Source organism: Sorex araneus, chromosome 4 (assembly GCF_027595985.1).
Source record: "Sorex araneus isolate mSorAra2 chromosome 4, mSorAra2.pri, whole genome shotgun sequence".
Taxonomy (NCBI): domain Eukaryota; kingdom Metazoa; phylum Chordata; class Mammalia; order Eulipotyphla; family Soricidae; genus Sorex; species Sorex araneus.
This window is the reverse complement of record NC_073305.1, coordinates 194,614,146-194,638,271: the sequence shown is the minus strand read 5'-3', so window position 1 is coordinate 194,638,271 and position 24,126 is coordinate 194,614,146. Positions and strand designations below refer to the sequence as shown.

Here is a 24,126-nt window from a genome sequence, read left to right as displayed (position 1 = left end):
TAAACCCACCAAGGGCAGTCAACTAAGTCAGTTTCATTACTAGGATTTATTCACAAACTCAAGAGGACACTCTTGTCCTGAGATGCAGGTTTCTGGAAGAACAAAGTGCAAAGTCAGGCTCCACTCATGATCCTTCATCTGGGCTCAATCTTGAGAATGATGGGTTTCTCTGGTTGAATCAATCCTTGCTTCCCTAATTGCACGGGAATCTGTAACAGTGAAATAGTCAAAGGAGAATTGATGAAGGAAGCATGGCCAGCAACAAGAACAAAACATTGGAGAAAAACATTGAAAACGTTGAAAATAATCGTTTGCCTTCATTTATATGTATTCTAGAATATATGTCAAGGTAGAAGAATAAAAGCATTAATACATGCATCATTCAACAAAATATCTACTCAGCATCCATTCTGTTAGACTAAGGGAAAAACTCACATTGGCTAGTAGTCACTCTTATTGAAATTTCAAACTGAAAGAAAATGTATTTGGGCCAGAGTGATAATACAGCGGGGAGGGCATTTTCCTTGCACACGGCCAACCCAGGATCAATCCCTGGCACCCTACCTGGTCTCCCGAGCACCACCAGGAGCAATTCCTGAGTCTTAGAACCAGGAGGAGCCCCTAAACATCACTGGATGTGACCCAAAAAGCAAAACAAAAAAAACCCAAAATGTTTAAAACTTAGGCATTATGGCAACTTTGGTTTTAGGTATTTTGGATCCTAGCCATCTACCCTAGAACCTCATGATGCCAAACACGTGCTATGCTCCTGAGTTGAATCCCGGCTCTGGTGAAAAGCACTGTGAACAGCCACATAATCAGCTTTGTGGGTGTTGGAAACTTGTAAGGTCATGATCCAGTTTTGTGACCAGAAGAGCTCCTTGGAAACAATCTGCTTTTTAAGAGCCCTTGGGCCTCATATGCAATATAAACACAGAAATTCTGGAGGCTCAAAATCAATGATAAAATGACTCCTTCCATGTTTATGGGATGAAGCAGGGCCTTATTTAAAGCTCCTAAAAATAAGAGTTGGTGCTGGAGCGAGAGTACAGCAAGTAGGGTGCAGCCTTGCATGTGGCTGACCCAGATTTCATCCCAGGTATCCCATATGGTCCCCCCAAACACCACCAGATGTAATCTCTGAGCACAGAGCCAGGAGTAACCCTGGAGCATCACTAGGTGTTCCCCAAAACAAAACAAATGAATAAAAATAAGAGTTAAAGACCTTCTTGGGAGGTTAGAAAACACACAGAGCCAAATTGGATGGCATCATGACAAAATTTTAAATTTTGTGGTACAAAAGATGCTGCCAGCATGAGCGCCTCTCCATTCCTGGAGGCCAACTAACTACTTTCAGCACCCAGGGCTTCTTGCAGAAATGCCTCTAGACTGTGAACTAAGCTACCGTTCCATGCCGCCCCAGGAGGGAAAAAGTTCTTCTCTCTCAGCCTTTCCTTTCCCGGCAGTGTGGTGACAGCCATTTTTTATGGAGCCCACAAACCGGAGGTACGCAGTGACTCGACTTCTGACATAAATTTCTCTGGACTTAATTACTAAAATACCAGAAATCCAAAACCTCATATGCTCTTCATTCTCAGCAATGGAAAACAAATTATCAAATGATGCCTTTTTGGCAGGTCTGATTATTGGGGGCAAATTCCAAATAATAATAGTGAGCTTACTGTTGAAATATTGAATGTAATCAAAGTAAAGAGAAAATAAAACTAAAATCATCAGCCACACAAGCGGGGGATATGGGTGGGATGAGAGGTATACTGGGGTTCTTGGTGATGGAACATGTGCACTGGTGAAGGGATGGGTGTTTGATCATTGTATGACTGAGACTTAAGCCTAAAATCTTTGTAACTTTTCACATGGTGATTCAATAAAAAAAAATATTTAAAAGAATGACAAAGAGGGGCTGAAGCAATAGCACAGCGAGTAGGGCGTTTGCCTTGCACGCGGCCAACCCGGGTTCTAATCCCAGCATCCCATATAGTCCCCTGAGCATCGCCAGGGGTAATTCCTGAGTGAAGAGCCAGGAGTAACCCCTGTGCATCGCCGGTGTGACCCAAAAACCAAAAACAAAATTTTAAAAAATAATAAATAATAAAAAAAGAATGACAAAGAGAGCCAGAATGAAAGCTTAAAATACAGAATGACCTGTCTCATATGTGAGATATAAGAAAGCATAGTAAGGAAATAAATAACAAATGGCCCAAATCAATGGAAATGTTCTACAGAACTGAGTTTACCATGGTGGGGAGACATATTGGGGTTTTAGGGAATAACCTAAAAGAGTGGTAGAGGGAAGGAAACACTGTTGGGGAATGTGGTGTGGAATGTTGTATGAGTGAAACCCTATGATTTACAAAAATATTAAATGAATAAATTTTAAATTTAGCAATTAAAAAAGGTAGAATTGCATTCCTGCCAGGAAAAATAAAAAGAAGCCGACAGGCATCATTAACTGATGACAAAGGAGAGAATGGGGCCGACTCCACAGAGGGGTTGAAGACTTGAACTAATGCTTGAAGGAGAAAAGAATTCACAGTAGAGGATATTCCTGACCTGTGGGAATCCTTCACACCTGGCAGAAACGCTTTATATCAATGGGGAGCTTTTAAGGTCAAACTGGGAAAATTATTTTCTAAAGTATGAGATTACCTAGGGTTTTTAGTTCCAGATTTGGCAGGTATGAGAGGCAAAACAAGCGATGCTCAGGAGTCACTCATGGCTCTACACTCAGGAATTTCTCCTGGCAGTGTTCAGGAGGCCATATGGAATGCTGGGAATCAAACCCAGGTGGGTGACATGCATAACTAGAACCCCACCTGCTGTACTATCTCTCTAAACCCTAGCTTCAGATTTTTTTTTATTTTTAAAAAATTAATTTTATTGAATAACTGTGAGATAGTTACAAACTTTCATGTGTGGGTTACAATCTCACAATGATCAACCACCCATCCCTCCACCAGTGCACATTCCCCACCACCAATATCCCGGGTATACACCCCCTTTCCCACCCTCTCCCTTCCTCCATGGCAGACAATATTCCCCATACTCTATCTCTACTTTTGGGCATTATAGCTTGCAACACAGACACTGAGAGGTCATCATGTTTGGTCCATTATCTATTTTTGGCACAAATCTCCCATCCCGACTGATTCCTCCAGCTATCATTTTCTTAGTGATCATTTCTCTATTCCAATCCCCTCCACTCATGAAGCAGTCTTCCAGCCTAGCTTCAGATTTTTAATGAACCTTTAGCCTCTGTTCAAGAGTTTCTGTAAGCTCTGGTGGAGAAGATTGTTCACAAAGCACAATATGGTGATTGCTGCCCCTGTCATTATGCAGAGCTACTCTTCCTCCCAGAGAATTTGGAACTGAACTTAAAACTTGACTCAAGTTCCCAAGCTTGTGCATAATCGTGGCACACTAACCGAACATAGGCCAGATGATATACTTCAACTGGGCCTTAATGAAACCACAAAGTAAGTACTTAAGTTCCACAGAGTCTGTTGATGATTCCAGACAAATTGGTTCACCAGTAGAATGTGCTTTTAAAGTAAAAATGATTATGTCCATGTAAAAATGTATATATATATACATATCATTAAAAACTCTTAATAAATATTATTTATATTAGATAAGTAGCACTGCAGCACTGTTCTCCCATTGTTTATCGATTTGCTTGAGTGGGCACCAGTAACGTATCCATTGTGATACTTGGTACTGTTTTTGGCATATTGAATACGCCACAGGTAGCTTGCCAGGCTCTGCCGTGCAGGCGGGATACTCTCGGTAGCTTTCCAGGCTCTCTGAGAGAGACAGAGGAATTGGACCCGGGTCAGCTGCATGCAAGGCAAATGCCCTACCCACTGCACTATCGCTCCAGTCCAGAGATTAAAGCTATTAGATATTAAGGCTATTAGATATTAGATAAGTAATATTGATTATATATAAAAAAATTCATTGACCTGTGTTTCTTTACAAGGTTTGAAGGTGAAGTTCTGCAGTGTTTTGATGAGAGCAACTTTCATATTCATGAGAGCAAACCTCATGCCAATGCAGTTCCGGGGACCAGTTCCAAAGGGCATGTAGACATAAGGATTGATGTTGTCCTTGTTCTCCTTACTGAACCTGGTGGCAAAGAAATTGATGAAAAATGTTAGTGAAATAAGAAACACACAAGAGCTCCATGATGGGGGTTCTCACTGGATCCCTCAGTCAGTAGCACCCAGGAAACTTTTGAGGGTCACTCCTGAGACCCTTCCATGGCTGTTTTACTATGAGAACTGGAAACACCATATCTGTTTGTCATGACACTGAGGTCAGGATGGATCAAGTTGGCTGTCTTTGGAGTGGGGGTGGCCAGGCTCTACCTTTCTGGACGGAACTCCTCAGGCTCTGGCCACAGTTCTGGATCTTTATGAAGAACAAAGATGGGCATCATGACCACTGTGCCTCTGGGGATGATCAGCCCATTGATCTCCACATCTTTCTTACAGACTCTCTCGAGTCGGCCAGCAATTGGATATAATCTGAGAGTTTCATTCACCACCATGTCAAGGTATTCCATCTGGAGCAGAGCATCATAGGTGGGTGGTTCCTGGGGAGAAAGATATTTGGACACATGGGATTCTGGGGTTACGTACTCTGTGATACTGTGAAAGTGTTAGATGGTTTCACTCACCTTATTGGGGAAAGTGGCATCAATCTCCTGCTGCAATTTCTGCTGGACGTCAGGGTGGATGGCCAGGCAATACATGAGAAAAGAGAGCGTACTGCTGGTGGTCTCATAGCCAGCAAAGATAAAGATAATCGATTGGGCCACTAATTCCATGTCAGTCATAGCTAAAATTGGAACAAAACCAGGTCAGTGGAAAGCACCACTTTTTGAATGATGAGAATTTCAAATGCAACACCCAAGTCCCTAAAGAGTAATGGAAAATCAACTCAAACGGAATTATTTATCCTCTGATATCTATCTTAAATCAGAAGGGCTCAAAAATTGAATCCATGGGCCAGAATGATAGTAAGGTGGAAGAGTGCTTGCCTTACAAGTAGCCAGCCAGGGCTTTATACCCGGCACCCCATGTGGCTCCTAAGCCCACCAGGAGTGACCCCTGAGTGCAGGGTAAGCCCTGAACACTGCTGGACATGGATCCCAAACAAAAACAAAACAAAATTTGTCTGGATCCAGTTTCCTCTCCTCTCCTCCTCAGTCCTCCATGAATATGTAGGGCTCAGGTGTATAGGAGAATTCTCTGGACCTCCCACTCAATTTTGCTGTGAATCTAGAAGCATTGTAAAAAAACATAAAGACTATTAAAAACATTTTAAAGTGAGGCCAGAGCCCACCGCCGAGATGTGATCCCAGGGGCCGCACGCGTGTGCGGCCTCTCCGCAGCTGCACAAGCGTGAATCCAGACCCAGCAAAACCTCTTTCGGCGTGGGCAACTCCTCGCAGAATGTCTCCAGCCTGAGAACTAAGCCTCGGCCCCATGCCCGCCCAGGAGGGGAAAGGTATTTCTCTCTCTCGCCTCTTTCTCTCCGGGGATGAAGGGCGCAGTGGCCGCCATATTAAGATGACCACAGATTGGGTTTTCAAGCCCGCAATTATCTAATATCTGGAAGAAATCTCCCTGGACTTCTTGTTAAAGTACAGAAATTCAAAACCGCGCTGCCGCGGTAGCGGCCGCGCGACCTTATTTGTCTTCACAGTAGGTCTGAATCTAGTGGGGTACTCCTAACAACAATAGTGAGGTTTGTGTTGAAATATTGAATGTAACCAAAGTAAACAGAATGTAAAATGAAACTTATCAGTTACAAGGTAGGGGGTGGGGGGGCGGGATGGGAGGTGTACTGTGTGGGTTTTTTTTTTTTTTGGTGGTGGTATATGGGCACTGGTGAAGGGATGGTTGTTTCAGCATTGTATAACTGAGACCTAAGCCCGAAAGCATTGTAATCTTCCACACGGTGATTTAATAAAATAAAATAAAATAAAATAAATATTTATTATTATTTTTAATATATTTAATTTAATATATTATTATTTAATATAAAATAATAATATTTTATTATAAAATAAAATTTAATAAAATAATAAAATAAAATAAAATAAATAAAAATAAATAAAGTGAGGCCAGAGAGATAGTACAGAGGGTAAGGCACTTCCCTTACACTTGGCTGACTGAGTTCTACCCCTGGCATCCCATATGGTGCCTTGAGCATTGCCAGAAGTAATTTCTGAGTGCAGAGCCAGGAGTAACCTCTGACAATCACCCATGTGTATCAAAACAAAAATTTACAGAAGGCCAACACAGGAGTCTATGTCGCCATGAGGGAAAGCATGTTCAGGTGTGATGAGGGCCTTGATATAAATTGATAATTTGAACATCGAAATTAAGCCAGAGAATCAATGATGGACAGAGATCACTCTGATACACATGAATAAGGCAACAGAGTACCAAAGCCCTCCTGTTCTTTACCACCAACACCCCAAGTGAAGCAATGGTGAATTCCCCTAGAGAACCAGCTATTTACAGTCACTCACATACAATCACAGTCAAACATTCTAGGAATGGTCAAACTGGTGAGGGGAAGTTTGAAGAGCACCAGAATATTGACACAGCCTGAAAGGCATGCCCCCCAAGTTCTTTATTAATTACATAGAGAGGGTGCAGTGCGGTTTATTAATTAAATTTTCACTTTATATTACATTGGAACAGGAACACAATTTTAACCAGGGGTCCTGAGTTAAGATCACCAACATGGGAAAAAACACATTCAGGTATGACGTGAGTAAATTTCCAGCCTCGGTTCTGATTCACCACCTGAATCAGACATCCTGTGAGTGTTCCAGGATGCTCTACAGAACCACCTGACTTTGCTCCTGGCTCCTGTCCTCAAGCCTAGACAGAGTCGTACCTGCCCACTTCCACAACATACTCTAGCCACCATTTCTATCTGAATTGGCACCTTTGGATTGTCTGGAATGTGTGTCTGCTAGAAAAGTTCAGTACATTTGCAGAATCACACCCGCCTCCTCCCCTCCCTGTGGAGGGACCTAGGCACTCTCCTCCCTTACCTTTGTGGGTGTCCACTTCCTTGGAATTCTGGGAGTTGAGCATCAGCTGAAGGAGATCCACCCGGTGCTGGAAGCAGAAGGAGACACTTAGGGGAGAGAAGCCAATAACAAACCTTTGTCTTATAACAGTTCTGTCCAGCCCAGAAGTCTGAGCAGCGCTGTGGAGTTCACAGAGCAGAATACCAACAATTCGCAGAGGTGCTGGGGAAGGTCCAGAGACTGGACATCAACACAATCTGCCTTAATGCTATCATGATTACTGAAAATATGACTTATGTTGTTTTAAAAAAAACAGTTCGTGGAGAAATATGACCAGTCAATCCAGCTGCTTCTTCGGTTGTTTCTCTCCTGGTCCTCAACTCTCTGGCTTGTCTACACAGACCCTTGGCCAAAGAGTTGCCTGCTTCCACTTCCCCTCCACATCATTGCTGCTCTCAGGATGTAGCCCGGACTTCAGTCCCTCTCTCTTTAGGGGTTCACCACCAGCCTTGGGGTGAGACTCCCCATGTGACCCACCCCCTCCTCGCTGTCATCCTGGTGTGGGCAGCTCTCCCACCCTCTGCAAAGGGGCTCCTGCTGCCTCAGGCTCAGGAAGGCCAAGCTGAGTGAGAAAAATCCTGCCCACACTGACCATTAGAGGTTTCAGTAAAACCCCACCAGGCAGCCTGATCCCAAGGGAGTACGGCATCATAAGATAAGAGAGTTGGGAGGGGGCTGGAGTGATAGCACAGCGGGTAGGGCGTTTGCCTTGCAAGCGGCCGCCCCGGGTTCGATTCCCAGTATCCCATATGGTCCCACAACCAGGGGTAATTCCTGAGTGCAGAGCCAGGAGTGACCCCTGAGCGCGTTGCTGGGTGTGATCCAAAAAGCAAAAAAAAAAAAAAAAAGATAAGAGAGTTGGGGCCAGAGAGATGGCTCAATGGGCTGATCGGGTGCTTTGCATGCAGAAGGCCTAGGATCTATCCCCAGCAACACATCCCGAGGGACTCCTAGGAACTGAATGGAAATAGCCCCTCAGCACCATCTGGTATGCCCCATTCCCCACAAAAATAAAAGAAAGAAAGGGGGGAAAGAGAATGACTTGAAACTGAGATATTTATTTATCTATCTAAAGAGCTGGAATAATTAGAATACCAGGAAAATAATTGGAAGTAGTAAGTTTTGTCCTTAATTGATTTTTCCATGCGTTCTTTTGTTGATCTGTGGAATCCAGTCAGTAACAGCTCTAGTCCAGAGGTCGTCTCTAAATCGCATTACATGTCCAGTCCATCTGATTTTCGACACCTTGGCAAAGGAGACAGCGTCCCTGATCCTTGATCATCGATGGAGGTAGGAACTCTGGATTCCTTCTCTCACTTGAGTGAAACGTGATATTCCAAGAATAGCTCTTTCAATTCCTCTTTGGGATATCCAAATAGTGTTCTCATCCTGTTTTCATAGGGCCCAGATCTCTGAGGCATATGTTAGTGCAGGAAGAATGGTGGAATCGAAAAGATGTGCTCAGAGCTGGAGATTCTTTGTCCTCTTAACCACTTCTTCAATGCTCTTGAAAGCATTTCACACCACTATCTTCCTCCTGCGCAGTTCAGGTGCCAGGTCATTTGCCATGTTGAGTTCTCAACCTAGGTACACATAACTGCTGCATTCAGAGATGTTCATTCTGTTAAGGGCAAATGGAACATCAGGAACTAGTCCATTTCTCGTGTACATTGTCTTCATGAGATTCAGCTGCAGTCCGACCTTTCCACACTCATGGTCGAAGTCGGCCAGCATTCATGCTGCTTGGCTGATATTTGGTGTTATTAGAATGATGTCATCAGCGAAACGGTGGTGGTGTAGTTGCCGACTGTCTATCTTCACTCCCATTCCTTCCTATTCCAGTCTTGCATGACATTCTTGAGGGTGGAACTGAAGAGTTTCGGTAAAATGGTGTCGCCCTGCCAAACCCCTCTCTTTACGTCAATGATCACCTCTTTGTAGAATAGTGAGATCCTGGTGGTGAATTCGTAATACAGCTCATGGAGGATCCTGAAGTACTGAGTTTGAACGCCCTGTTTGCCTAGGGCTTCAATGACTGCTTCAGTCTCAACAGAATCAAAGGCCTTCTTTAAATCAATGAATGTTAGACAGAGCATCATCTTGAACTCTTGCTAAACCTAAATGAGCTTGGTCACCGTGTGGATATGGTCAATTCTGCTGAATCCTTTTCAGAACCCGGCTTGCTCTCATGGTTGTCCTTCATCTAGTGTTCTGCCAATCCTATTCAGGATGGCTCAAGTAAATAACTTGTAGATGACTGACAACAGGCAGATTGGGCAATAGTTACTGATGTCATGGATGTCTCCCTTCTTGCACAATAGGACGATCCTGCTGGTTTTCCATTGGGACGGAACCTTGCATTCAGACAGGTAGCGTGTGAAAAGCCGAGCCAGTGTATTGATGAGTACTGGCGGCAGATTCTTCAGGTGTTCAGGTCTGACCTTGTCTGAATCAGGTTCTGTATGCTTCTTTACCAATGAAATGGCATGTTGAATTTCAAAAGGGAGAACGCTGGGAATGACATATCCATCCTGCAGAATTTGGTATGTGGGTAGGTGGACATGGCTATCGAAGAGATCCAAGTAGAAGTCGTGGATAACCTTTTCTATTACCCTTCTGGAAGATGTGATAGATCCATCAGGACATTGGAGGGCAGTCATCTTGGTCTTATAGTTGGCAAAGGACAGGCTGATGTTGCTAACACTTTTCCTGGCTTCTGCACATCAGTCGACACTGCTGCTCTTCTCTCATTGAGATCTTCCTTTATCACTTCTCTGCACAGCTTTGCGAGCTCAGACATTAGCTTGTGATTACCTGAGGTTCATGCCAGACCACATTGGCAAATGAGCTCGAGGGTTTCCAAAGACAGGTGTCTTTTTGTGGCTTTCTCTCTCTTAGTGTTCCTCGTACAATCATGGAGGTGCTGAACAAGTCAATCATATTCCTTGTCTACGTTGTCAATGATGGCATCTTCCCACGTTGCTACAATAGTGCCAAAGAGCTCCCAGTTGGTGGTCATCCTGGGAGTTCTCTTCTTAAATTTTGCAGTCCTTTTTCCCCACACCGTGAAGTAGAATTTCGCACAAAGGAGATGGTGGTCTGATCCCATTTGGAATTTTGGGACAACAGCGACATCGATGAGGCAAAACCATCAATTGAATATAATGTGGTCAATTTCGTTGTGAAACTGTCCACCAGGAGATTCCCATGTCCAACGTTTAGATTCAGCCTTCTGCGTGTTACCATGGATGGTCTTGGTCAAAATGATGAATTCAGACAGTCTCTCACCCTGTTCATTCCATTCTAGGCCATGGGTCCCAATGTGGAATTCTTCGGGCGACATTCTCATTTCTATCTTGGTGTTAAAATCACCGACAATAACCTTGTAGAAGGTGTGGTCTTCTTTGTATAACTTCTCCAGCTCCATGTGGAACTTCTCAATTTCTCCTTCATTGTAGTTGGATGTTGGTGCACAGACGACAAAGATAGCATTCGATTCGGGTTGTTAGGCATTCAAACAAATCAACGCTCATGGCCAAGTTTGTGTTGACGAGGACACCGATACCACTGACATCTCTACTGTAGCATGTTCCAAGGAACAGTTCTTCTCCAGTGTTGAAAACGGCATGATGTGATCGGTCTTCTCGCCTCGGTCAATCCAGTGAATGTCGTACTTGGTCTTCTGCGCTTCCACCATCAAGTCCTCGATGGATGCTTCCAATGCCAGCGTATATGCGTTAAAAGTGCAGATAGTCATTTTAGTCCTTTGTTTTGGCAGCCTACTTCGACCCTGGGATTTTAGAAGCCTCTGCTTGTTCGTCCTTTTCAACGCTGCCATATTAGGGGCTCTTCCAGGGTCAGAGGAATGAGGCCATTTTTGTTACTGTTTTTGGTATATTGAATATGCCATAGGTAGCTTGCCAGGCTCTGCCATGCAGGTGGCTTGTTGCAATAATCTGTGTTGGCTCGCTCTTTGCCAGTTGGCACCATTGCTGCCCTCTTGCCATGATGAGGAGGTGAACCATCAAGGTCAGTGAATCTTCCTACTCCTCACTTATCTACAGTAGCTGGCTCCCTCCCTACTCCTCCCTTGTCTACAGTCCACCTATGAGATGGTCAGACTTCTTCATCAAAACCCAAAGCATATGTTTTGAGTCTCTTCGTGTTCCTGGAGCGAGCAGATGCCATTGGGCTATACTAGCACATGACAGGGAGGAATGAAGATGTTACAGGGCCCGCTTGAGCAAATCGATGAACAATGGGATAACAAGTGATACATATGATACAATTGACTTTTCCAAGGGAGGTGATAAGGTTTTTGAATCAAAAATATCTATGTGATGACATATTAATTACATGTCCGTTACTATATTTTACCATCATCTCTGACTCAATTTCTATTCTTCTTTAATGTCCTTCTTCATTTCTCCTCAATGATCACTTGTATCACTTGTAGTCCCGTTGATCTTTGATTTGCTTGAGCGGGCGCCAGTAATATCTCCATTTGTCCCTGTCGCGAGCTAGTGCAGCCCAATGATATCTGCTCGCTCCAGGAACAGGACGAGCCTCAAATCGTTCATTCAAAGAACGTGCTCCTCAATGATAGCACTCCCTAAATACTCACAGTCTCTCCCTACTCAGAAATATTAAAGAGAAGTGCATAAGTCACTAAGCACAGTCTACAACTCAACAATTTAGCAAGAAAGTAAACAGTCTCATACAAACATCCACAGATATTACCTTCTCTTTATCTTTGAGACGATTTTCTTTCATCCTTTCTATGGAGGTTTTGAAAAAGCCAGTGACACTTCTTGGAAACAAAGAGATATCTGCTAGTTCAAATAGTGGTACGAGGAATGGGAATAATGCTGTAGAGAAAAGAGAAGAAGGAAAGCCAAATGAAGACATGAAATCACCCAGGAACAACAGCCATATGTTCTAGCAGTCAGGAGAGTGGCAAAATCACACAGAAATCTCAAGAGCAGTGAACTGATTCTTTGGAGTAATCAAAGAAACAGTAATAAATGACTTGATTTTGTAGCCATTTTTCAATTGACTAGGATGTTTTACACACCAGACCATAACCTGAGACTTTAATTAACCATGTTATCAAAAAAACAATCGTCAGAGAATTGGAGAGATGCTCAGTGGGTAGAGCTCATACTTTGCACGCACAGGCCTGGGTTTCATCCCCAGCAACCCACGGTTCCCTTCGAACCACAGAAAGAAACCCCTGAACCCTGAACAGCAAACAGCCCTTATGCACCACCAAGCATGGCACCAAAACAAAACAAAAGTAATAGTAGCCAGGATAAAAATAAGAATGTGTATGTCACTCAACCACAGTGAACTAAAATTAGCAATCAATAACAGAATGAAAATATGGTAAGTCACAATAAGTTAGAATTTGAAAACATACTCCCAGGTAAGAAATTGAAACGAGGTCTGGGCCCAAAGGGATAGTACAGTAGGGAGGGTGTTTGCCTTGTACACAGCCAACCTGGTTTGATCCCCAAAATCCCATATAGTTCCCTGAGCACCACCAGGAGTGATTCCTGAGTGAAGAGGCAGGAGAAACCCTGAGCATCGCTGTGTGTGACCAGAAAAAAGAAATTTTCTCAACATATTAAGAATGACTAAGATTTCTCCACCCTGGCAAAGGCCATCTGTGAGGGAAGGAATGGGCAGAGGGAGGGAGGGCGAGAGGGAAAGGAAAGGAGGAATAAGTTAAGGACAAAGGAGAGACTTTTTAAAATAGTAGCAGACATACTTATTAAGAGCAGGAATGGGTCGAGGAAATTAAATCTCAAGAGCTTCTTGGTATTTTCCACAAAGGGATCCTTAGGGTTGTTGAGGGAATCCACGCTTACTCCAAATGACGTACTGGTGATCACATCCATGCTATAGGCCCCAAATACCCTGAGTAGAGAAATTTAAAAAAAAAAAACAGAAGAAATGAAATGAATTCTCTGTGTCCATATCCAGTATGTGCAGCAAAAATTGCATGTGGGACTGGAGCAATAGCATAGTAGAGCATTTGCCTTGCACAAAGCCGATCCAGGTTTGATTCCCAGCACTCCATATGGTCCCCCGAGCACTGCCAGGTGTAATTCCTGAGTGCATGAGCCAGGACTAACCCCTGTGAATTGCTGCGTGTGACCCAGAAAGAAAAAAAAAGAATCACATGTGAATTCCCATGCCCAATAAGACAGATAAAGTGTCACAACTGTCAGAACCACCTGCTGCAGTGTCACCCATACTCAGATGCTTACCCGGTGGCTCAAAATCAAATCCAACCGATTTTCTGTTAAGGGATGAAGACCCCCATTCGCAGTTTGCCTGGACTGGTGCCAGCCCTGGATAGCAGAGCCCCAGAGTGGAATGGGGGCGGGGGGAAATCAGGCCCCTTTTCAGGGGTGTCCACTGGTCACCCCAGTCTATGCTCACAGCAGGTTCCTCTGAGTCCCCACAGCCACACCCCTACTTACTCTTTCAAGTTCACAAACATCCCCTGATCTGCATCCTTCCTCAGATTCTTCACCAACGAATCTCCATACTGGGCAATGATGGGGAACATCTGCACAAAACACAACCCCTGAATTAAAGGCAGAGACTCAAGGTGGTTCCTACAGCTAGAGTGTGTGTCCCCTGGAATGTCAATCTTACAGTGTTTTCTTGCAACACAAAGATAAAAGGACGTCAGATTCAGAAGAATGTACCCAGGAAAGGGACTATGACCTTATCTCCTACTGCTCTGACAGTCACGTCTGAATTTTTAATTTAAATTCCTCTTATTTTCTTTTATTTTTTATTTTTTTTATTTTTTTAATTTTTTAAATTTTATTGAATCACTGTGAGATAGTTACAAGCTTTCATGTTTGGGTTACAATCTCACAATGATCAAACACCCACCCCTCCACCAATGCATTCCCCACCACCAATATCCCAGGCATACACCCCTTTCCCACCCTCTTCCTGCCTCTAAGGCAGACAATATTCCCCATACTCTCTCTCTACTTTTGGGCATTATAGCTTGCAACACAGACACTGAGAGGTCATCATGTTTCATCCATTTATCTACTTTTGGCATGCATCTCCCATCCCAACTGGTTCCTCCAGCCAATCATTTTCTTAGTGATCCCTTCTCTATTCCATCTGCCTTCTCCCCTCCGCTCATGATGCAGTCTTCTAGCTATAGGGCAATCCCCCTGTCCCTTGTATCTACTGTCCTTGGGTGTCAGCCTTATGTTATGCTACCCTACACTCCACAAATGAGTGCAGTCCCTCTATGTCTGTCCCTCTCTTTCTTTTTTTTTTTGGGGGGGGTCACACCTGGCGATGCACAGGGGTTACTCCTGGCTCTGCACTCAGGAATTACCCCTGGCCGTGCTCAGGGGACCATATGGGATGCTGGGATTTGAACCCGGGTCGGCCGCGTGCAAGGCAAACGCCCTACCCGCTGTGCTATCTCTCCAGCCCCATGTCCCTCTCTTTCCGACTCATTTCACTTAGCATGATACTCTCCATGTTTAAAATTCCTCTTATTTTCCTCGGTACTTACATCCTTGAGTTTTCCACTGGTGAAGGTTGGAGACAGCAATGACCGTATTCTCTTCCACTGCTCGTCCTCAGCTACAGAGATGGCGGCCTTCATAAATCCCACAGGACCTATAGCCTAGAGTCCAAATAAAAGCCATTTTCCTTACATCAATATTGAAGGTCTCAATGGGCATTGAACATTTGTCAAATGGCCATCAGTCATTCAACAAATAATTAGTGATGCTCTACATATATTCAGGCCTTTTTCCCAAAGCTCAATAAATATTCTAAATATTTATTTCTTAAACTTAGGGTGAAAAATACACAAGACACATTTTCAGCATCCTTTAAAATGACAATTACTATGGTTGGGTTCAGAACCATAGTACAGTGGATAGGGCACCTGACCTAGTTTCAATTCCCAGTATCTCATATGGTCCCCTAAGCACCGCCAGGAGTGATCCCTGAGAGCAGAGCCCTGAGGACCACCACGTGTGACACAAAACCCAAAATGAGTTCACAAAATAAAATGATGGGGCCTGATAGTTTAAGCCTTAAAAGGCTTGCATGCTACTGACTCCAGAATCACATGCGGTCTCCAAGCACTGCCAAGAGTGACCCATGAGCACCATGAGGTGTGACCCCCAAAACCAAAATAATAACAATAATAGTAAAGGGGCTGATATTATGGTCCATATGACAAGGTGTTAGTTGGCAAAGATTGATATGCTCATCACAGGCAGTGCTTAATATGACAACCAAAATAGCTATATTTGTTGTTTTGTTTTGTTTTGGGGCCATAGCCAGCCATACTTAGGGGTTATTCCTGGCTCTGTGCTCAAGAATCACTCCCAGTAGTTCTCAGAGCATCACGTGGGACTCCAGGGATGGAACCTTGGTCAGCCACGTGCATGCAGAAGAAAAGATAAAATCATTCAACTTGCCTCAACATGCTCAGAATTGGAGGTCATTTAAGCAAATAAATCAGAGGAAGAGGGACAGATATCCAATGGCCTTACTCATCTATGGTATGTAGAGAAATAAATGGACAGCATCAAATAATAACAAACCCTTGGCCTTGGACACAAAGCATAAGACTCCTAATAGAAGACAGGGGAGGGTACAGGGAACCAGAAATAGGAACTGAGACGTGGGCTGAGGGCCTTGGGCACTTTGGTGTTGGTGAGGTGTGATAATTTTTAACTGTGAACATCAAAATCATAAACATTATGTGAGGTAGGGGCAATAGGACAGTGAGTAGGGTGCTCGCCTTTCACGTGGCCATCCCAGGTTTGATGCCTGACATCCCATATGATCCCCGAGCACTGCCAGGAGTAATTCCTGAGTGCAAAGCCAGGAGCATCCCAAGGTGTGGGACAAAACACCCCCAAAAATAATAATCATAAACTTTTATACTATTGTGAATGTGTTATTTAAGTTTACAATCACAAAAGCAATTAAATAAATTAAATAGTCTGTTGAATAAATTAAACTGTCCCATTATCAGTATCCTGTGTGGATAGTAAACTGCAGTTATTAGCAGGAGGTTATTAGCATTGGGTGAATGAAGAGTACGTGACCAGTAGCCATCTGTGGGGTAAGTTCCTGTGATTCTCTAAGCATGTCAAAAATATACATTGAGTCAATTAATTAATGGGGGTAAGAAGGATGCCTACCCGCCGGTTTGTGAAGACTGAATAACATTCTTTCACTAGGATTGTCTTGATCATATCTGGGTCGGTAACAGCCAACACAGGCTGTCGACCATCATAAAACCTGTGGTGGGAAAAAAAAACTGATTACACTTAACACAACCGTTTCTCTAGCCCAAGCCCAACTCTGATCCTGAGTTCACAGAATCCATATTGCTAATGATCTAGCTTAGAAAGAACATTGGGGCTTTGTCAGATCTAGGGTGTGTGTACATTAAAATGCCAGCAGTACCATTCTCCATAACTTTTGTATGTTTAAAAGAGTATATCACTGGGGCTGGAGCCATAGCACAGCGGGTAGGGTGTTTGCCTTGCACACGACCGACCCAGGTTCGATTCCCAGCATCCCATATGGTCCCCTGAGCACTGTCAGGGGTGATTCCTGAGTGCAGAGCCAGGAGTAACCCCTGTGCATCGCCAGGAGTGACGCAAAAAGCAAAAAAAAAAAAAGAGTATATCACCAAACGGGAACTTAGATTAGCCAACAATAGAAGGCAAAAAAATCATCTAAGCATAAAACTATTAAGTACTATATTACAGAAATGTCCACTGCTCTGGAATGACTGAGAATAATATTATCTATAGAAATTATAATATTGAAGACAAGTCAAACACATGAAAGATGCATATGAATTAATACTTGATGGAAATTATGACACATTGCTCACAAACATGTAAGCAGTGTCTGCAAACAGAGTCTATTGCCCAAGCAGTGACAGGATTATGAGCAACCTCCTTGTCCTACTTCCTTCGGTTAGCTAAGGGAAATTTATCTTAAATATTAAAGAGAAATCCTTGGGTACGGGAGCAATAGCACAGCAGGGAGGGTGTTTTGCCTTGCATACAGCCTACCCAGCTTCAATCCCCGGCATCCCATAAGGTCCCCTGAGCACTGCCAGGGATAATTCCTGAGTGCAGAGCCAGTAGTAACCCCTAGGCATTGCCAGGTGTGACCCAAAAAGCTAATATATGTGTATGCATGTGTGTATATATACATTCCGGGCTGGAGCGATAGTACAGCAGGTAGGGCATTTGCCTTGCACACAGCAGACCTGGGTTCAATTCCTCCATCCTTCTCAGAGAGCCTGGCAAACTACCAAGAGTATCCCGCCCACATGGCAGAGCCTGGCAAGCTACCCGTGGCATATCCAATATGCAAAAAACAGTAACAACAAGTCTCACAATGGAGACGTTACTGGTGCCCACTCGAGCAAATCGATAAACAATGGAACAACAGTGCTACAGTGCTACAATAAAGATTCCTATATGAATATATATATATATGTATGTATTCCTTTCCTTGGAGTTGTTTTGATATGTAGATCTCTAGTGGCCTCAGGCTCTATGCCACTCACCTGGAATTGAAGCCCCCTATAACTCACAAGCTAATACTTTATAGGAGACACCCCCATGCCCCATTTCCTGCATCAGAAAACCTGTTAAAACCTGCCACCAGTGTGCAGTGACAGTGATCTTAATGACACTGACTTGTATCTTACTTGCCTCTATAAGTCATTTGCATTAATTAGAACAAAATGAAAGGTTTTCACCTGCTCTTTCTGGCACATCCCAAGGGACTGTCTCTGTGGGTCTATGACAGTTGGGACTGAAAAGATTGACAATTGCTCCTGCCAATTTTGCATCACTTGTGCCCCTTTGGTAATTCTGACTGGTCTCTTTAGCTCCATAATCTCATACTCATCCCAGGATGTTTTCATGACTTTTACAGACATTCTAGGTTTAGGGCTGTAGGCCCATGAATCTGCCTTTGAAGCAAATTCTCCAGCACATGAGAACCATTATCCAAAGGGAGCACTGAGGTCCAGGATGAAAGAGTCACTCCATCCTTGCAGGTGCGGGTTGCACCAGCTCAGCAGAGAGCCCTGAGGCTTCTAAGGCCTTGAGGAGGAGGGATGAAGAGGGGTGGGGACATAGAAACTCCCTCTGCTCTGAAGGCTCTGTGGCCTACGCAGGGAGACCAGGCCTCGGCCCAGGGTCCCTTTGCTTTGCAGAGGACACAGCCCTCTGGGTCAGAGCGGTGCCAACCCAGCAACACTGCATGACCATTAACGAAAGTCTTGGCCTCAGCTGTTCTTAAACACCCAGATACACAGGAAAGGAAAATACACTCAAGAAAACTAATGCATGTCAACCTCAGCCCTTCCCCAAAGGATATGGCAAATCCAAAGTTGAAATAAATTGAGGATCTGGGGTTCTCACTCAGCCATGGGGAACAGGAGTTTCCGATCACGCATTAGAAGGATGTGAGTTAAGGAGACTGAGGAAGGACAGAGAGAAGAGGGGAACAGCAGGCACCGACCGAAAGTGACACTAGGGGCCCGGTGGCAGCCTGCCACTCTGCCTCATGACCGAGTGGGAGGCTAGAGGGACAGTCCCAGGTGATGTGGAGCTCCCCAACAGTTTCCATTCCTCTGCACAGGGGGTCTCAGCCCCAGACACGTTTCCAGAATACTCACCCCCATACCTTCCCATACTTCTTAAAACATTTCATGTCAAAGTCCCAAAAACCCTGCAACAAGAAACAAACTTGTATGAGTCATGGAAAGCTGTGCCTCGGCCTTTCCCAGCCAGGCTCCTTCCAACCTTGTCTCCACCCCTGCAGGCCCACTCGGCCCTACCTGATGCCCTCCAGCCTCAGGCTTTGCCCTCCGATACTTGATTTCCACTTGTGAACCTCTTGAACCAATGGCCCACAGGAGTTCATACAGCCCCAGGCCAGAAACACTTTTTTTTCTTTTTGGGTCACACCTGGCGATGCTCAGGGGTTACTCCTGGCTCTGCACTCAGGAATTACTCCTGGTGATGCTCAGGGGACTATATGGGATGCTGGGAATCGAACCTGGGTCGGCAGCGTGCAAGGCAAACGCCCTACCCGCTGTACCATTGCTCCAGCCCCTGGGCCAGAAACACTTCTTAAAAGAATTGAGCCGAGATACTGGGATCATCGGTGGTGGAGAATGGGCATTGGAGGAGGGATGAGTGCTCGATCATTGTATGACTGAAACGTAAGCACGAAAGTTTGTAAGTCTGTAATTGCACTTCACAGTGATTCATTTTTAAAAAAGAAAAAAAGAAAAAGAAAAGAATTGAGCAGGTCTGGAAAGAGAACAGGGATGGCCCAGGGTAAGCTGCTTCCCAGCCGCCCTGTGGCTCCAGGAGGCCCTTACTCAGAGGCATCTTGGGGGAAGCGGAGAACACAGAGGAGATGTTTGAGTAGGAGCACCAGTCCATCTGGAATGTTCTCTGAATCTGTAGGTATCTGGTGGCCTGCCTCCCCTCTACCTCTGTCTTCCTGGCAGACTTTGACTGCACTTGGCAGTCCTAGTTTGTGGGCAGGAGTGCCAGGACGACGGGTGAGGCATTGGCCTGGTGTGTGGCTGGCCCCAGTTCAATCTCAGCACCACACAGTCCCCGCCAGGAGTGAGCCCCTGAGTGCAGAGCCTGGGGTAAGCCCTGGGCACAGCCAGGTGTGGCCCAAACACAGCAACAACAAAAGACTTTCATCTGAAAAATTAGAATCCTCCTCTAGGATGGGAGAGACAGCTCAATGGGCTGGGCACATGCCTGGCATAGAGGGTGCCCTGGTTCCCCACATTGCCAGGAGTAACCCCTGAGCACCGAGCCTAGAGTAGCCTCTGAGCACTGCTGAGTGTGGCCCCAAAACATTAATTAATTAGCTAATTAATTAATTATTAAAATAATTGCCAAGTGGTGAAGAAGTCAAAGCCATTGCCTTGTCACAGTGACCCAAGCACAGCCAAGCACAGCCCAGAGGCACCTCCTTTGAAGGCAGAGGAATGAGACAGAAAGATCATCCCCCTCTCGAACCCCCAGAGGACCCACAGGGGTGAGGCCTGCAGGACCAGCAGTTCCAGGAGGTCCAGGACATGTTCGCAGCCCTGCAGGGGCACTTGGGCTGCTGATGACTGAAATGCAAAGCGCATGCTCCCCACAGAAGTCTGGGTGCAGTGGACAGTGGGGATCCAGACCCGGAACCCACGCTTCTCCCCAGCACTAAAGACAGGACCCAAACCCAACTAACCCAACTAATGGTGAGCGCAGGAGCTTGGAGGAAACTTAGCTAAGACACTGTTTCTGGAAAGTGTGACACCCCCCAACTTCCTGCAGAGAGAGGGCACCTCTGCCATGGGCTAAGATGGCCAACAGCCCTAAGAACAGAAGAGGGCACTCAAAGCACACCCACATGGCGGTAGGACAGAACTGTTCCAAAAAAGGGCAGAGGTGTCGGTCCTGGAATTCCCAGCTTCTTAAAACGTCCGTGTGAGTAGGTCCCATATCTACAAGGGAAAGAGAAAGGAGGTCACACGAATTGTGAAACTAGGCTGGTCAGTTGTGAACCTTAACCAGGAGGTCAAGAGAACAAGGTTAACATAGGCAAGGAATAATTCCCACAACTCCAAAAGCAATCGTCAGGACCACTGATCTGCTCCGTTTCCCCCTCCACCAAGACAGTTGATGAAAGCAGCTGGAGGCTAGAGAGAATTCCTGATCGATGGTTCTGAAGTTCAATTCCCAGGAATATTCAGGCAGAAATTCTTCCAGAGAATTCAGTCGTGTCTACTGGGGAATCTGTCTAATCCATTTCAGGTATGCAGCCCAGCTAACACGGTGTCCGATACTCAGAGGCTTGTAAGATGATCTCTCTGTTTTCAGTTTTCTGCATCAAAGCCCTTTCGAGCTGCAGCTTCCCACGCTTGCCTGTCACTTCACCTCCCGGACCGTCTGTGGAACGTGGAGTCTGGATGCTCATGCGCCTTCCCATGCCTGTTGTCTCTGAAGGTGGCAGCGTGGAGGGGAAAAGAGGGAGCCAGGCCTGACGTAAAGCATGATTGTCAGGCCTGCAAGGCTGAGCCCAGGGAGGCAAACTAGCAAAGTCTGCTGAGAGCTGTGGGGTCCAGGAGGAGTTCAACAGGCCCCACGAGTGAGGCAGTGAGTATGATAGGGTCAACAGGTCCCTCGAGTGCTTGCAGCAAAAAGACAGGAGGGTCCTGATCCCCAGGCACCTCCCGTGTTCGTGGCACTAGATATGTGTATACGAAATTATAGAAGGAACCACGGACACTCCTGAGAATTAAGTTAAGCCTCATTTTTCTTCCTTGGAGTTTAGTCTATAAGGTGTTTCCGGTCCCAGAAAGTCAGTACAAATCCCGCCTATCTTGCCACAGGTGACCAAATCATGCAGAAAGCTGCCCCTAAGAATGTGGGCTTAGAGACACAGTTGGGGCCACCTCGGACAGGCCCTTTCTCCAAAGCATCGGGGAGGCACGTGACCACTGCCCACCCGGGCCAGCCCTATGGCTCCCAGCCCCGCCCTCTCTTAGCAGTCAGTTCTCTGTCTGATGCCATCGCCGAGGTCAAGCTGTGATATTTGGACTGTGTCTCAGAAACTCCGGAGATGCTCATCATCAAGCACCTGTCCCCAGGGGCAGACCCAGATGCCCTTGAGCTCACGTGACCCCATGCGGAGGCAGAGGGATGCTCTGGTTTCTGTCCGTCCCCACTGGGGAGAGTAAGGCCGCCTTGTGGTCAGGGGTCCCCAATCCTCGCAGGGGGCCTGAGCAGGGGCCTATGTCATGCCCCCTCCTGGCTGAGCCTGTGCCTTCTGGGGCTCCAGGGGCTGTGTGTGACCTGACCCTCAAGGCCCAGCCCCACCTAGACCACACAGTGTCACCGAGCCTGTCCCTGTGTCCAGGGAGACCAGGACTGGTGGCATCTCTGGGTCCCGCTGTGCCGGACCCTCCCTGCCCCCAGCCCCAGGTGCCCAGTCCCTGCTCTTGCTCACTCACTCACGCCAGGAGATCAGAGGATGCTGCAGACAGCTATGATCAGAACCGTGTCCACCATCTACGTCTAAGGCAGAGTCGCACCAGACTCCTGTCCCGACTCTGTTCTAGAAGGTTCTGTCACCCACTCTCCTGTGTGCTCTCAAATACTGACCAGCAGTCCTCTTTACCCTCCAGTAGGAAAGTCAGTCTGAGGTCAATTAGAATGAATCTAAACCACATCGAACATCTGGAAACGTCATCCCTCAAAACCTCTGCTGCCACACTTCCCTCATCCCTGAATGGTTCTTTCAAACACTCAAATGAGCTTGATCATTTCTGTGTTCCTGTGCTCAGGATATCCCCCTCCTAATGACCGTGACATTAAAATCAAGTTCAAAGGTGACACCCAGGGACATTCTGCAGCCATAGGTCAGGTCCCCAAAGCAGGACCCACCTAGGGTCATTCTGCGTGATACTGCGGGAGAAAGGATTCTAACTAGCAATTGTTTCCCAGGGCCTGCGGCTTTCCAGCCGGCCACTCCCACAGAGGGCCATCAGTCTCTGCTGACCTCTGGGGCACTTGAAGGACGGGGAGAAAAAGGGGAACGGTCTCAACATTCCCCCATTTCCTTTACTCTGGAACTCTCATTCAGGCCGGGCAGGTGGTGTCTCCGTATGCCCCATACGAAGGCTGAGCCAAGTCTAAGGGAAGGCGGAGCAATGTCCTGCGCCCCTCCAGACTTGCCCCACCCCGTGCCCCGTGCTGGACGGTGCTGGGGAGGGAAGAGCACCAGAGTGACGAGAACAAACAATGAGAAGAAAATAGGCTCCACATCTCCAGGATTCTTCTGCCTGCGAGACTCTTGGGGGCAGTGGGGACCCCCCACAGCACAGGGCTGGGTGATTTGAGTCTGCCCCTGCCAGATTCTGGCTCATCCAACTGAGTCTGCGTCGGTTACCCATCAGACCAGCCCCCGAGCAGAGGAGCCTGTACAAAGAGCTGTAGACAGAGGGGCTGGGCGCGGCCTGGGCTTCCACCTGCACCGGCTGCTCAGGCACTTCCCCTCCAGGGCCCCTTGCCCTCTCAACCAGAGACAGGAAACGGGGGCTGACTAGCACCCCAGGTCCAGGGAGCAGGGGAGCAGCTGAGCCCACACTCACAAGTAGAGGAGCACCAGGCTGGTGGCCAGCAGAAGCCACGTTTCCATGGAGAAGTTTGGGATGAGGTCCATGGCGGTTCCGTCTGTGGGCGCTGTGCTGGTGCTTTTCCTTTCCAGCTGTGCCAAGGGCCTCAGCTGGCCTCGCCTCTCCTGAGAGCTTCCCTCCAGCCCAGAGTGACTCACCAGGCGAGATTTTATGCACTGGGAAAGGGGCGGGGCTGGGGCCCCTTGCCAAGTAAAGGCCACGGTGCCCAAGCCAGCCCAGAGAACTTCCAGCTGCTGTTGCAAATCAATAGTTAAACTATCCCAGGAGTATTATCAGAAAGCCCAAAGGTCAGAGAAGCCAAGTGGCACTGGACTTAAATCTCTTCTGATTTGCCCTATCTCCGGGGCTGCCTTCCCTCCACAGTGCTTGGAACACTTCAGCTAAGCCCTGTCTGCCAACTACCAGGGAGCTCCTATGCATCCTCCAACACCCAGCTTAGACAGAGTCCCTTGAAAAGAAACCCCTCCCTGTTCTGGGTGGCTACTACCCCAGCCCACCTCCCTCACTTTGTCCCTGTGCCTTTGTCCCTCGGGCCCCATGGTTGGTTTTCACACCCAGTGCCCTTATCAGATCATGACTTCTCAAGGGCAGACTGGGCACTAGTCACTGTTCAATGTCAAATACCTTGCAGAATGCTTCATGCCCAGGGACTTCCAGAAAGGTGAGTGGAGTGGGGAGGGTATTTGCCTGGCACACAGCTAACCCAGGTTCAATCTCCCAGATGGTCTCC

At 46.4% G+C, this 24,126-nt stretch overlaps 1 protein-coding gene across 1 annotated transcript; it reads right to left on the bottom strand.

Annotated features, from left to right (window-relative positions):
• On the bottom strand, positions 1-23,506 carry LOC101542879 (cytochrome P450 3A12-like). The gene is made up of 13 exons (XM_012934700.2): positions 23,352-23,506; positions 20,609-20,702; positions 18,861-18,913; positions 16,348-16,447; positions 14,694-14,807; positions 13,621-13,709; positions 12,903-13,051; positions 11,873-12,000; positions 7,094-7,160; positions 4,697-4,857; positions 4,386-4,612; positions 3,981-4,143; positions 1-209 (listed from the first exon to the last, which is right to left on the bottom strand). The coding sequence occupies exons 1-13, from the start codon at positions 23,420-23,422 to the stop codon at positions 135-137; spliced, it is 1,491 nt and encodes a 496-aa protein (XP_012790154.2). The 5' UTR covers positions 23,423-23,506; the 3' UTR covers positions 1-134.
• Between the last annotated feature and the right edge of the window lie 620 nt (positions 23,507-24,126).